The sequence below is a fragment of the Somniosus microcephalus genome, unplaced genomic scaffold, assembly GCF_052327205.1.
Source record: "Somniosus microcephalus isolate GS21.2 unplaced genomic scaffold, FLI_Smic_1.0 unresolved_chr1, whole genome shotgun sequence".
Classification (NCBI taxonomy): domain Eukaryota; kingdom Metazoa; phylum Chordata; class Chondrichthyes; order Squaliformes; family Somniosidae; genus Somniosus; species Somniosus microcephalus.
This window is the reverse complement of record NW_028225179.1, coordinates 146,433,556-146,446,772: the sequence shown is the minus strand read 5'-3', so window position 1 is coordinate 146,446,772 and position 13,217 is coordinate 146,433,556. Positions and strand designations below refer to the sequence as shown.

At 51.9% G+C, this 13,217-nt stretch overlaps 1 protein-coding gene across 1 annotated transcript in view; it reads right to left on the bottom strand.

Moving 5' to 3' along the window:
- Positions 1-9,686, bottom strand: part of LOC147096204 (zinc-binding protein A33-like) — a 69,385-nt gene extending 59,699 nt beyond the window's left edge. The window contains exon 1 of the mRNA XM_085975073.1: positions 9,262-9,686. Coding sequence (XP_085831199.1) covers positions 9,262-9,636 — 375 coding nt within the window. The 5' untranslated portion in view covers positions 9,637-9,686. The remainder of the gene's footprint in view (positions 1-9,261) is intronic.
- Positions 9,687-13,217: the final 3,531 nt, after the last annotated feature.

Genomic DNA, 13,217 nt, shown 5'->3' with positions numbered 1-13,217 from the left:
GAGGGCTGAGTTCGCTGCCTGTGGGTTTAGATCCAGGTACGGCGGTCGGAGGGCTCGCAGCCAGGCCGGCTGCTGTGGCTGTTGTAGCTGGCCGTTTGGCTGGTCGTTTGGCTGCTCCGATCCACTCATTTCAAAATTTAGCCAATAAAATTGATATACCTATCAATTCATTCCATGAAAAGCGATGAGTTAAGGTAGTAACTATAGGTTGTTATTGGCTAAATAACAGAGCCCACCCTCGTGGGTGATCGGTTCCAACAAGGAAGAATACTAGCCAAGCGGTCACCTTTATACCTGGGCAAGCAGGCGGAGCCATGGGCGGAGTCAGCTGAGGTATGCCTAGGTATAACAGCGTGTGTGGCAAGAGGTAACCTTGTGTAGTGATAACAACAGTGTAAACAGTGATAACAACAGTGTAACAATAGTGAACGGTTGTGAATGGTAACAGTGGTTTACCACACTCTCAATTACCGATGACCACGAGACTTCCAGGCGCCGGCCAGCTCTTAAAGGGGTGGGTCAGTCAGCTCCAGCATCCACACTCTGCGCCTTGTAGGCCTGAAAATCGGAGCAAGCCCTTCTCTGGCGCAAAAAACTTGGAGCAGATGGAGAGGGTGAGGCAGAGAACAGAGCGCTTCACCAATGAGGCTCTGGAGAAATTGGTGGCCGCAGTGGAGCGCCGGCGAGCTGTGCTGTACCCCGACAATGGCAGGAGGCCTAATCATAAGGACTACCGACGAGCTTGGAGGGATGTTTCTCAGAGGGTCAACTCCAGCAGCATGGCGACCAGGAGCCCTGTGCAGTGCAGGAAGAAATTCAACGACCTCACTCGGGTCGTGAGGGTGAGTGGTGTTTATGCAAACTTCTGCATCCCTCCAATTGCACCTGACTTTATGGCTACAGGGTGCGCTATGCCCCAATGGCCATCTGTCAGCAAGCACCCATGGCCCTTTCTGGGCACACACATGCACATCTGACTCAGGGCATCGTGTAAGGGCTCTTCCACCATGGGGGGCATGAGATGATAACTCAGGGCATCATGTAAGGGCTCTTCCACCATGGGGGGCATGAGATGATAACTCAGGGCATCATGTAACATCACTTCCCGTCCTTTCCCCTGCAGGCCAAGCTGGCGAAGAACCACAAGGACCAGCTTCGCACCGGAGGAGGTCGTCCTCAACTGCAGACTCTGACGGATCTCGAGGAGAGAGTCCACCAGATTGTTGGAGGACGTCTGAGTGGTCCTGTTACCACTGCAGCTGCCGACCCCATTGTCCACAGCGATGGTAAGGTTCTCACCTTTTACAGCTGTCTCCTTCCACTTGTTTCCCCCGCCAGCATGCTTTCTCACTGTGGACCCATGTCATAGCATTGCCGCACTCTTGCATCACTTGCTGCCAAGCTGTCCTTTTGCTAAAGCCACTCTTCAACCTCCCTGCTTTCAGATGCTGCATCACCAGCTCGGGAGCCGGCCCCTCAAGCTGCCAGTGCCAGTGCCTCCGGAGGCGACGATCAGGAGGAAGCCGGACCATCCATGCCAGCCTCAGGGGAGCCAACGCATCTGGAGACTGGGGATAGTAGTTCCCTGGAGGGGAGGGGGGTGGCTCTGATGAGGAGCCAGTTGCAGGAGCCAGCGGCCTGCAACAACGCGAGGGGGGTAGGGAAGCTCGGGGGCCATCTCCCCAGAGGGTGAGGCAGGCCACGATGACTGCTGCACAGAGTGCAGAGGATGTGCGTAGCCTTGCCGATATGAGTGCCCAGGCCCGGCTCAGGCACACTGAGCTTATGGCTGCAGTGGGGAGGATGCCTGAGTCGATCGACACACTGGCAAAGAGTGTGCTGGACTTTGGGGCAGCAATGGAAAGGTCTGTCCAGGGCTTCGGGGCAGTGGAAAGGGCTGTTCCGGCCTTGTCCGAGGCAGTGGAAAGGTCTGTCCAGGGCTTGTCCGAGGCAGTGGAAAGGACTGTTCCGGCCTTGTCCGAAGCAGTGGAAAGGTCTGTCCAGGGCTTGTCCGAGGCAGTGGAAAGGACTGTTCCGGCCTTGTCCGAAGCAGTGGAAAGGACTGTTCCGGACTTGTCCGAAGCAGTGGAAAGGACTGTTCCGGCCTTGTCCGAAGCAGTGAAAAGGACTGCTCCGGCCTTGTCCGAAGCAGTGGAAAGGACTGTTCCGGCCTTGTCCGAATCATTGGAAAGGACTGTCCAGGGCTTGTCCAAAGCAGTGGAAAGGACTGTTTCGGCCTTGTCCGAAGCAGTGGAAAGGACTGTTCCGGCCTTGTCCGAAGCAGTGGAAAGGACTGTTCCGGCCTTGTCCGAATCATTGGAAAGGACTGTCCAGGGCTTGTCCAAAGCAGTGGAAAGGACTGTTCCAGCCTTGTCCGAAGCAGTGGAAAGGACTGTCCAGGGCTTCTCCGTAGCACAGGCACCTGCCACGCAGGTCCTCACTGCTGCCACGCAGTCACTTGCTGGCCTCGTCAACACGCAAATTGAGGCCACGCGCACACTCACTGCTGCCACCCTAGCTGCATCAGGCAGGATCACCCCGGGCCCTTGCAGCACCACAGCAGGCCATGAATCTGTGGAGCAGTCGATTGTGGCGGATGATCCGGTGCGGCCCCGTCAGAGTGCCAGTGTGTCGGCCGACCACGGTGCAGGTGTCCTCTCTCGGCATGTGAGCATTCCTGATGCCACCGCTGGAACGTCAGCAGTGCAGCTGCCACCACCTGCACGGCAGACTGCTTCCAGCCATGCCCAGTTGGAGCAGCCAGCTTCCGGGCCCTCCAAGCCCAGAGGTCGTCCAGGCCGTCCCTCAGGGGCTTCAGCGCTTCCAGACACTCAGCAGGCGTCCCCCAGCCTTGACGCAGCCACTGGGGTCCAATTACGGAGGAGCTGCAGGGAGGGAAGGAGCCGACCTCGTAAGAGAAGTCGGTCTCCATCAAGGGGTCAACAGTAGAGGGAGGTGCTAAGACGTTTCTTTTTTCGAATTCAAGGCTGTCCACACCTGCTGTGTTTGTTTGTTATGTTTTGGTTAGTCTCGTCGGTTTGCCTGACAGTTATCTGTTAGTTTGTTAGTTATGCTTTCTGTTGCCATTACGTTGTCATGCTGGAAGGAAGCACTTTTTTCAAAATAAAGAAAATGTTTTAGTTACAATGGAGCTGTAGACTATTTACAATCATGGTAGCCTTCATAGGCTTACTGCGAACCGACCGGCGATGTTCCAATCACACCCAGCATTCCGTCAGAGGGGCCTAGAACCGAGTCCTTATGAGCCTCTGATGAACGGCCCTTCCAGTTTCTGGAGCCCTCCCATCTTCCTCCTCCTCCTCCTCCTGCTCCTCCTCGTCCGCATGCTCCTCCTCCTCCTCCTCCTCCTGGTCCGCATGCTCCTCCTCCTCCTCCGCCTGCTCTGCTGGACCTTGAGGGTCGGCTGGCATTGGCTGGGTGCGTCGAATGGCCAGGTTGTGGTGCATGCAGCAGACAACGACGATGCGCACCACATGCTCCGGCGAGTACTGTAGGGCGCCCCCCGAATGGTCGAGACAACGGAAACGCTGCTTCAGCACACCAATTGTGTGCTCCACAATATTCCTGGTCGCCTGATGGCTGTTGTTGTAATGCTCTTCTGCCGGGGTGCTGGGCAAACGGAGCAGGGTCATGAGCCACGGGCAGAGAGGATAGCCCTTGTCGCCAAGAAGCCAGCCTCTTGGGTGAGCCGGGGCCTCAAAAAGGTGGTCTGCCGCAGGATGAACGCGTCGTGGCTGCTGCCAGGGAATTGTGCATTGACCGCCATGATCATCTGCCAGTGATCACAGACCAGCTGCACATTGAGGGAGTGAAACCCCTTGCGGTTGCGGAACTCCTCAGGATTCTGTAATGGCGCCCGCAAAGCCACATGTGTGCAATCAATGGCCCCCTGCACCATGGGGAAGTCCGCAATAGCCGCGAAGCCCTGTGCGCACTCCCCCTGCTTCTCCAGGGTCACAGGGAAGGTGATGAATTCGCGCCTCCTTCTATAGAGGGCAGCTGTCACTTGCCGGATGCAGCAATGCACCGCAAATTGTGAAATATTTGCTATGTCCCCAGTTGCTGCCTGAAACGAGCCGCTGGCGAAAAAGTTGAGGGCAACAGTGACTTTGACGGCCACCGACAGAGAGGTCCTGCACCGTAGCCGCGGCTGCAGATCTTCAGCAAGCAGGTGGCACAGCTCAGTCACAACATCCTTACCGAATCTGAGCCTTCGCAGACACTGCTCCTCCGATATGGTAAGGTATGAGACCTGCTGCCTGAAAACTCTGGCAGCATATGGTCGGATTTGGCGACGTCCATTGCCCCTCCTCCTTCTGCTCAATCCCGGCCCTCTCTCCCTCCATCTCTGTGCCCTTGCCAGTTGTTCAGCCAGGAGGACGTTCCCCTCCAAAGCAGCACCCATTATTATGTCAGACGAGTAAGATGCAGTAATCTCTCACGATCAAACTGTTCTGGACAGGGCTGAAGGTCCCAAGGCTCCGCTGGCTCAATGACAAGAGCACTCTCCAACTGAAGGTCTGCCACTCTCTCCAGCAGCGAGCAGGATGGCCAGCCCAAATGGCTGCCGCTTTTATACCAGTGCTGTCCCCTTTAAAGCGCGCCCCCCAAGTCCGAGAAGGACCTGGTAACATTCCATCCAGCTGTCACTAATAGCGCCAGGCAGATCGGAGGGGGGCGCCACTGAATTTCTGGTTCGGGGCGCCAAAAAGGCATTGCACACTGAAATGACATCATGATATGCCTGCGCCTGCGAGCAGACGCAAAGAGTTAGCGCTGGCACTAACAGGCTACTTGATATGGCAGGAAGCGCTGGGTTTACTGCGCCTGGCCGAAAATTGGGTAACGCGTCAAATCTCGGCCTCTTTAGGCATTAATCGGTGCCGCAACCAACCGAATTTCTCCCCCTTTGTGTCTTAATGCGAGGAGCATTGGTAATAAGGTGGATGAATTAGCTGCGCAAATAGATTTAAACGGATATGATGTAATTGGAATTACGGAGACATGGCTCCAGGGTGACCAATGCTGAGAATTCAACATCCAGGGGTATTCAATATTCAGGAAAGACAGGCAAAAAGGAAAAGGAGGTGGGGTAGCATTGCTGGTTAAAGAGGAGATTAACACAATAGTAAGGAAGGATATTAGCTCTGATGATGTGGAATCTGTATGGGTAGAGCTGAGAAATACCAAGAGGCAGAAAACATTAGAGGGAGTTGTATACAGACCCCCAAACAGTAATGCTGAGGTTGGGGATGGCATTAAATGGGAAATTAGAGACGCGTGCAATAAGGGCACAGTAGTTATCATGGGAGACTTTAATCTACATATAGATTGGGCTAACCAAATTAGTAACAATACTGTGGAGGAGGAATTCCTGGAGTGTATACGGGATGGTTTCCGAGACCAATATGTCGAGGAACCAACCAGAGATCAGGCCATCTTAGACTGGGTATTATGTAATGAGAAAGGATTAATTAGCAATGTTGTCGTGCAAGGCCCCTTGGGGAGGAGCAATCATAATGTGATAGAATTCTTCATTAAGATGGAGAGTGAAATAGCTGACTCAGAGACTAGGGTCCTGAATTTAAATCAAGGGAACTACGATGATCTGAGGTGTGAGATGGCTAGGATGGATTGGGGAACGTTACATGAAGGGTTGACGGTGGATAGGAAAGGGCAAACATTTAAAGATCGCATGGATGAACTACAGAATTTGTTCATCCCTGTTTGGCATAAAAATAAAACAAAAAAGGTGACTCAACCATGGCTAACAAGGCAAGTTAGGGATAGCATAAGATCCAAGGAGAGGACAGATAAATTGGCCAGAAAAAGCAGCAAACGTGAGGATTGGGAGCAATTTAGGATTCAGCAAAGGAGGACAAAGAGATTAATTAAGTGGGGGAAAACAGAATTTGAGAGTAAACTTTCAGGGAACATAAAAACTGACTGTCAAAGCTTCTATAGATATGTGAAGAGAAAAAGATTGGTGAAGTCAAGCGTAGGTCCCTTGCAGTCAGAATCAGGGGAATTTATAATGGGGAACAAAGAAATGGTGGACCAATTAAATACATACTTTGGTTCTGTCTTCACAAAGGAGGACACAAATAACCTTCCAGAGATGTCGGGGAACATAGGTTCTGATGAGAGGGAGGAATTGAATGAAATCAATATTTGTAGGGAAATGATGTTAGGGAAATTGACGGCATTGAAGGCCGATAAATCCCCAGGGCCTGATAATTTACATCCTAGGGTACTTACGGAAATGGCCCTAGAAATAGTAGATGCATTGCTGGTCATCTTCCAAAATTCTATAGACTCTGGAATAGTTCCCATGGATTGGAGGGTAGTTAATGTAACCCCACTACTTAAAAAAGGTGGTAGAGAGAAAACATGGAATTATAGACCGGTAAGCCTGACATCGGTAGTGGGGAAAATGCTAGAGTCCATTTTAAAAGATGTAATAGCAGTGCACTTGGAAAACAGTGACAGGATCGGACAAAGTCAACATGGATTTACAAAAGGTAAATCATGCTTGACTAATCTACTTGAATTTTTTGAGGATGTAACTGGTAGAATAGATAAGGGAGAACCAGTGGATGTGGTGTATTTGGACTTTCAGAAGGCTTTCGATAAGGTCCCGCATAAGAGATTGGCATGCAAATTTAAAGCACATGGGATTGGGGGCAAGGTATTGACTTGGATAGAGAACTGGATGGCAGACAGGAAGCAAAGAGTTGGAATAAATGGGTCTTTATCCGAGTGGCAGGCAGTGACTAGTGGGGTACCACAGGGATCGGTGCTAGGACCCCAGCTATTCACAATATATATTAATGATCTTGATGAGGGAACTAGATGTAATATCTCTAAGTTTGTAGATGACACAAAGCTGGGTGGGTGTGTGTGCTGTGAGGAGAATGCAGAGAAACTCCAGTATGATTTGGACAGGTTGGGTGATTGGGCAGATGCATGGCAGATGCAGTATAATGTGGATAAATGCGAGGTTATCCTCTTTGGTGGCAAAAACAGGAAGGCAGATTATTTTCTGAATTGCAATAGATTGGGAAAAGGGGAAGTGCAACAAGATCTGGGTGTCATTGTGAACCAGTCGCTGAAGGTAAGCATGCAGGTGCAGCAGGTGGTTAAGAAGGCAAATGGTATGTTAGCCTTCATAGTGAGAGGATTCGAGTAAAGGAGCAAGGATGTCTTGGGACAGGGTACTGAATTTGGATGGTCAGCCATGATCTCATTAAATGGCAGAACAGGCTTGAGGGGCCGAATGGCCTACTCCTGCTCCTATCTTCTATGTTTCTACCTATGTCGTTGGTACCAAGGTGAACCATGACCTCTGACTGTTCGCCCTCCCCCTTCAGAATGCTCTGCAGCCGTTCAGTGACATCCTTGACCCTGGCACCAGTGAGGCAACATACCATCCTGGAATCACGTCTGCGGCCACAGAAATATCTATCTGTTCCCCTTACGATAGAATCCCCTATCACTTTTGCTCTCCCACTCTTTTTCCTCACCTACTGTGCAGCTGAGCCACTCGTAGTGCCATGGACTTGGCTCCTGCTGCATTCCTCTGAGAAACCATCTCCCCCAGCAGTATCCAAAATGGAAAATCTGTTGCAAACGGAGATGGACCCAGGGGATTCCTGCACTACCTTCCTAGTTCTTTTACTCTGTCTGGCGGTCACTCATTCCCTGTCTGTGCAGTCTTTACCTCCAGTATGACCACCTCATTAAACGTGCTATCCATGAAGATCTCAGCCTTGCGGATGCTCCACATTGAGTCCAGCCACAGCTCCAGCTCCGAAATGTGGATTTTGAGTAGCTGCAGCTGGAGACACTTCCTGCACATGTGTTCGCACTGGACACCGAAAGTGTCCCTGACTTCCCACATAGCGCAGGAGGAGCACTCCACGCTCCCGAGCTGCCCTGCCATGTCCTAACCTTAACTTACTCCCTTTACTTCCTTTAAATTAAAGAGTATTAAATACACTAGGGACCTTACCTCACTTTAACCACTACACACTCTAAACTAGAGAACTTCCTTTTACTTCAACAACTGGACTGGAGAAATACTCACCAGGTCCTACTTACCAATCAGCTGCTTCCCTGGTTGTGACGTCACTTTAGTGGTTTTGCAGTTGTTGTTGTTTGACTGCTTCTGCTCTCGGACTCTTTCCCAACTCGCAACACTCCTCTGCCGTGCTCCTTTATGGGCGCTCTGCCTTCTCTCAGGTCCTGCTGCCGCTCCCACATAGGTCCGCCTCCTCCCGTGTCGGGCCTCCTCTGCCGTGCTCCTTTATGGGCGCTCTGCCTTCTCTCAGGTCCTGCAGCCGCTCCCACACAGGTCCACCTCCTCCAGACACTTTTCATATTTCTTCACCTTTCTATTGTATCCCTCTTTCTCCTTTATGAATATTGCACAATAACCACACCTCATCGACTCCACCTTAGTTATAATTTTCTTAGCTGTTTCCCTTTCTTGTTCTATTTCTCCTGTTGTCCCTTTAGGTTATACTTTATTTAAATTCCAAACATTCCCTTTTAATTTTCCTTCTGTTCACTATCCCTATTTTTACCTTTTACTTCTCTGGGGTTTTCTTTGCTGTATCTGGTCTCTGGTGGTGTGCTGTGTCACCTCATTCACACAGGGGTTTTATTTCACCTTACTTCTCCTCCACTCTATCCCTTTCCCCTTAACTTCTCAAGTACTTTCCCGTTAAATCTGCCTCTGCTGTTCTTTAAGCAAATACCGAGAGTAATTGGTCTGCTTCTGTTTCCTGGTCCCTGTTGTTTTACCCGATCGCTGAAACTTTGCGCTGTTCGGGAGGCTTTGGAGGGAGTTTAACAAGTTCATGCCGACATTAAACGCTTCACATCTGGAATATAAATAGGAGACACATTCCACAGGTCATCACTTGTCATGGAGACAGGATCGGTATCGATCTGATAACATACTGTACAAGAGACTTCACTCTGCATTCCAAGGGCTGATCAATTTACACTGATCTATTAAAATGGTGTTTAGAATAAAGTGAAACTCTCACTTCCTGTCCCTGGTTCCTTCAGCAGCGATACAAATGGCAGTCCGTGTAAGGACTGAGTAATTAAATAAATACAAACACATTATCTAAAGAGCTTTAAGTATTGAGAGACGCTCAAACCCGATTCTGTGAACGCTCCCTGTTCAGGATTCTGTTACCTGTGTCTGTATTTTATTTTACAGTGTCTCACCTTAAACTCTTCAGTAGCTTCTTCCAGTGGCAGCACCTCGTGGTTTTGATGGTTTTTTGAAACCTGACAAACGACACAGATGGGCTGTTTGTCAGTTTTACAAAATAGTTTCATCTTCTCCTTGTGGCGGCTGCATTCCTGCTGACTTTTAGCACTTTGATCACTTTTTACAAAAGTCTCCACGATGTTGGCGAGGATGCGGTTGGGTCTCAGGTTCCTGGAGGAAGTCTCCTTTCTACAGACAGGACAGGCGGCGGTGAAAGCGCTCCACCAGTACCGGGTTATACAGGATCGGCAGAAGCTGTGATCACAGTCGAGTAAGACAGGGTCTTTATACAGATCATGGCACACAATACAGGAGAGATCACCTTCCATCTCGAAGGACTGGTCACCTTGCACTGCGCTCCAAGTAAAATGGTGATCAGTGTAAAGTCAAACACTTTCAGTTTCACTTCCTGATTCCAGCAGCAACATTATAAACCACCGCCCAGAAAAGGGCAGGGAAGAGTGATAAATATAGATGGATTGTTGAAAAACCAGGCTGGTTGGTTCACTCATTTTGCTCAGGGAACTTGCCACCCCTTCCCAGTCTGGCCTGAATGTATCTCAGCTCCTGTAAGAATATAGATATGTTTTACATTATTCTAATACAGAACAAAGGCAGAACAGCTAATCTCGACAGAATTAATTTAAACTGTGCTGACAAGCTTTTGATCACAGCAAGGGCAAGTGTAAGAGAAGGAAATTGCTGCAGTCTAAATAAGGCAACAGTGTAGGAACTCGGAGCGGCTGGCCATAAACGAGTTCCGCCGAGGACGATTGCAGGTCTTCTTTGGGCACCGTATGAAGACCCAAAAGTACCCATGGGAGTCTGTCCACCCATCCCGCACCTTGAAGACTGGCCCGTAGAGCGGCTTTAATCGACCTGTGGAATCGCTCGCACAGGCCGTTCGCCTGTGGATGATAGGCGGTGGTGCGATGAAGTTTGGTGCCGAGCCCCTGAGCTACAGCGTTCCAGAGCTCCGAGGAAAATTGTGGCCCACGATCGGAAGAGATGTCTGCCAGTACCCCGAAATGAGCAACCCAACAGGAGATGAAAGCTCTAGCGGCGTCTGCCGAAGTGGTGGAAACCAAAGGAATTGCCTCTGGCCACCTAGTGGTGCGGTCCACCATGGTGAGGAGATGCGTATAACCATGGGAAGGCGGAAGTGGCCCCACAAGGTCCACATGCACGTGGTCAAAATGATGCTCCGGAACATCGAATGTAGCCACTGGAGCTTTTACATGACGCTGGACCTTAGCCTTCTGGCAGACCACGCAGGTGTTGGCCCAGTCACGGACATCCAGGTGCATACCTTTCCAGACGAATTTCGCCAGCATTAGCTGTTGTGAGGCCTTCATACCAGGGTGCGACAACCCGTGTATGGCGTCAAATACTTTCCGGCGCCATGCGACTGGCACAATAGGTCGGGGAACGCACATGGAGACGTCGCAAAGGAGCGTGGTGCCTGCGGCCTGGAAACTGACGTCGGCTGCCTGGAAACTAGAGGGGACGGTTCTGTATGATTGGACCTCTGGGTCCGAGGCCTGAACCGCAGCCATGAGGGCGTAGTCGATCCCCAGGTGAACCGCATGGACCGTCGCGCGGGAGAGGCAATCCGCTACCAGGTTGTCTTTACCAGACACATGTTGAATGTCCGTGGTGAATTCAGAAATAAACGTCAGGTGACGTTGTTGATGAGCTGACCACGATTCGGTGGTCTTGGCTATGGCGAACGTTAGAGGCTTGTGGTTGACAAAAGCCGTGAAGGAACGTCCTTCTAATAAGAACCGGAAATGGCGGATGGCTAGAAAAAGGGCCAGCAACTCCCGATCGAAAGTGCTGTATTTTCTTTCATTTCTCCGTAGTTGACGGCTGAAAAACGCCAGCGGTTGCCACGTGCCGTTCACCCACTGCTCCTGCACTACGTCGATGGTGTAGTCTGACGCATCGGTGGTAAGGGCGATGGTGGCACCTGGAAGCGGGTGCGCCAGCATGGTTGCATTGGCCAAGGTGCTCTTGGTGTTGATGAATGCCTGATCCATCTCGGTCGTCCAGCTGATTGGATCCTTACCGGACTTGCCCTTGAGGGCCTCATACAAAGGCTGCATAAGCAGAGCCGCCTTAGGGACGAAGCGGTGATAGAAATTGACCATCCCCAGGAACTCTTGCAGGGCCTTGACGGTTGGCGGGCGCGGGAAAGAGGTAACAGCCTCAATTTCGTCAGTAAGGGGGCGGCGCCGTCTGATGTGATGCGGTGTCCCAAGAAATCGATCCGCTGCAGGCCGAACTGGCACTTTGCCGGGTTGATGATCAAACCGTGCTGACTGAGGCGTGTAAAGAGGGTACGCAAATGGGCTCTTCCTTGCTAGCGCTGGCGATGAGAATGTCGTCGAGATAGACGAAGATGAAGTTTAGGTCTCGGAGCACGGAGTCCATCAATCGCTGGAAAGCCTGTGCCGCGTTCTTCAAGCCAAACGGCATCTGTAGGAACTCAAAAAGGCTGAAAGGGGTGATGACTGCGGTTTTCAGGATGTCTTGCGGGTGCACGGGACCTGGTGATACCCCCGGACGAGGTCTACTTTTGAAAAGATGGAATTTCCCGCCAAATGGGCCGAGAAATCCTGAATATGCGGGATCGGGTACCGATCAGGAGTAGTGGCGTCATTCAGGCATCGGTAGTCACCGCATGGCTGCCAGCCACCGCCCGGTTTCGGAACAAAGTGGAGAGGCGAAGACCAGGGACTATTCGCCCGGTGAATAATCCCCAGCCGCTCCATCATGTTGAACTCCGCTTTCGCAGCCGCGAGCTTGCCGGGTTCCAGCCGTCTAGCCCGTGCATAAACCGGGGAGCCAGTAGTGGTGATATGATGTTCAACACCATGCTTCGTGGCTGAGGAGGAGAAAGTGGGCCTGGTCAGCTCCGGGAACTCTCCAAGGAGCCGAGTGAAGTCATCCAGAGATGGGAACATGCAGGCGATAGAGCGCGACACGGCGGTACCTTGGTGGCACGGAATCGAGTGGAAGGTGGCCGCGTTGATCAACCGGCGGTGCCGGACATCGACGAGGAGGCCGTTGGCACACAGAAAATCCACCCCTAAGATGGCCTGCGAGACTGTGGCCATGACGAATTCCCAATGGAAGCGCTGACCGCCGAAACACACTTGGAACCGCCGTTTTCGGAAAGTTCGAATGGCTGTGCCATTAGCCGCCACGAGGGAAAAGCCCCAGTCCCCAGCTTGCATATCGAGATTCGACGCAGGTAGGATGCTACACTGCGCCCCGGTGTCGCAAACGAAACGTCGACCCGATAGGGAGTCGGTGATGAAAAGAAGTTTCCCCGAAGATCCGATGGCCATCGTAGCCACGGAGCGCCCGTTAGACCCGGTCCTCCTTCACCAGGAACGCTGCAGGAGCTTTGTTTTTTTTCTGGGCGAAAAGCTGCAGGGAGAGCGGCAGCGTCGTGCTTTCGCGCCAAAACGGGCGTGGTAGGAGCACCAGCCCGCTGCAAGAGGAGCTGGAGCCGCGTCTGTGGGGGATGGGCATCTCGTGGCAGCGCAGCACTGCTGGGTTACTGTGAAAATCTTATCTGCTTCGGCAGCGAGCTCTGTGCAGTCCGTGACCTCGGACCTGGCTAGGGCAGCCTGCACCTGCTCCGGCAGTTGGCAGAGGAATAGCTCCCGGAAGAGGAAGCATTCCGGTTCGGCACCTAAGAGCGTGAGCATTTGGCTCATGAGCTCGGAGGGTTTGGAGTCCCCGAGGCCGAGCATAGCGAGAAGCCGGCGAGCGCGTTCTGACTTCAAGAGCCCGAAGACTTGTAGCAACCACGCCTTTAACGTATCATACTTGCGGTCAGTAGGAGGACTACCGAGGAGGCTGATGATCCGCGAGGCAGTGGCGCTATCGAGGGCGGAGA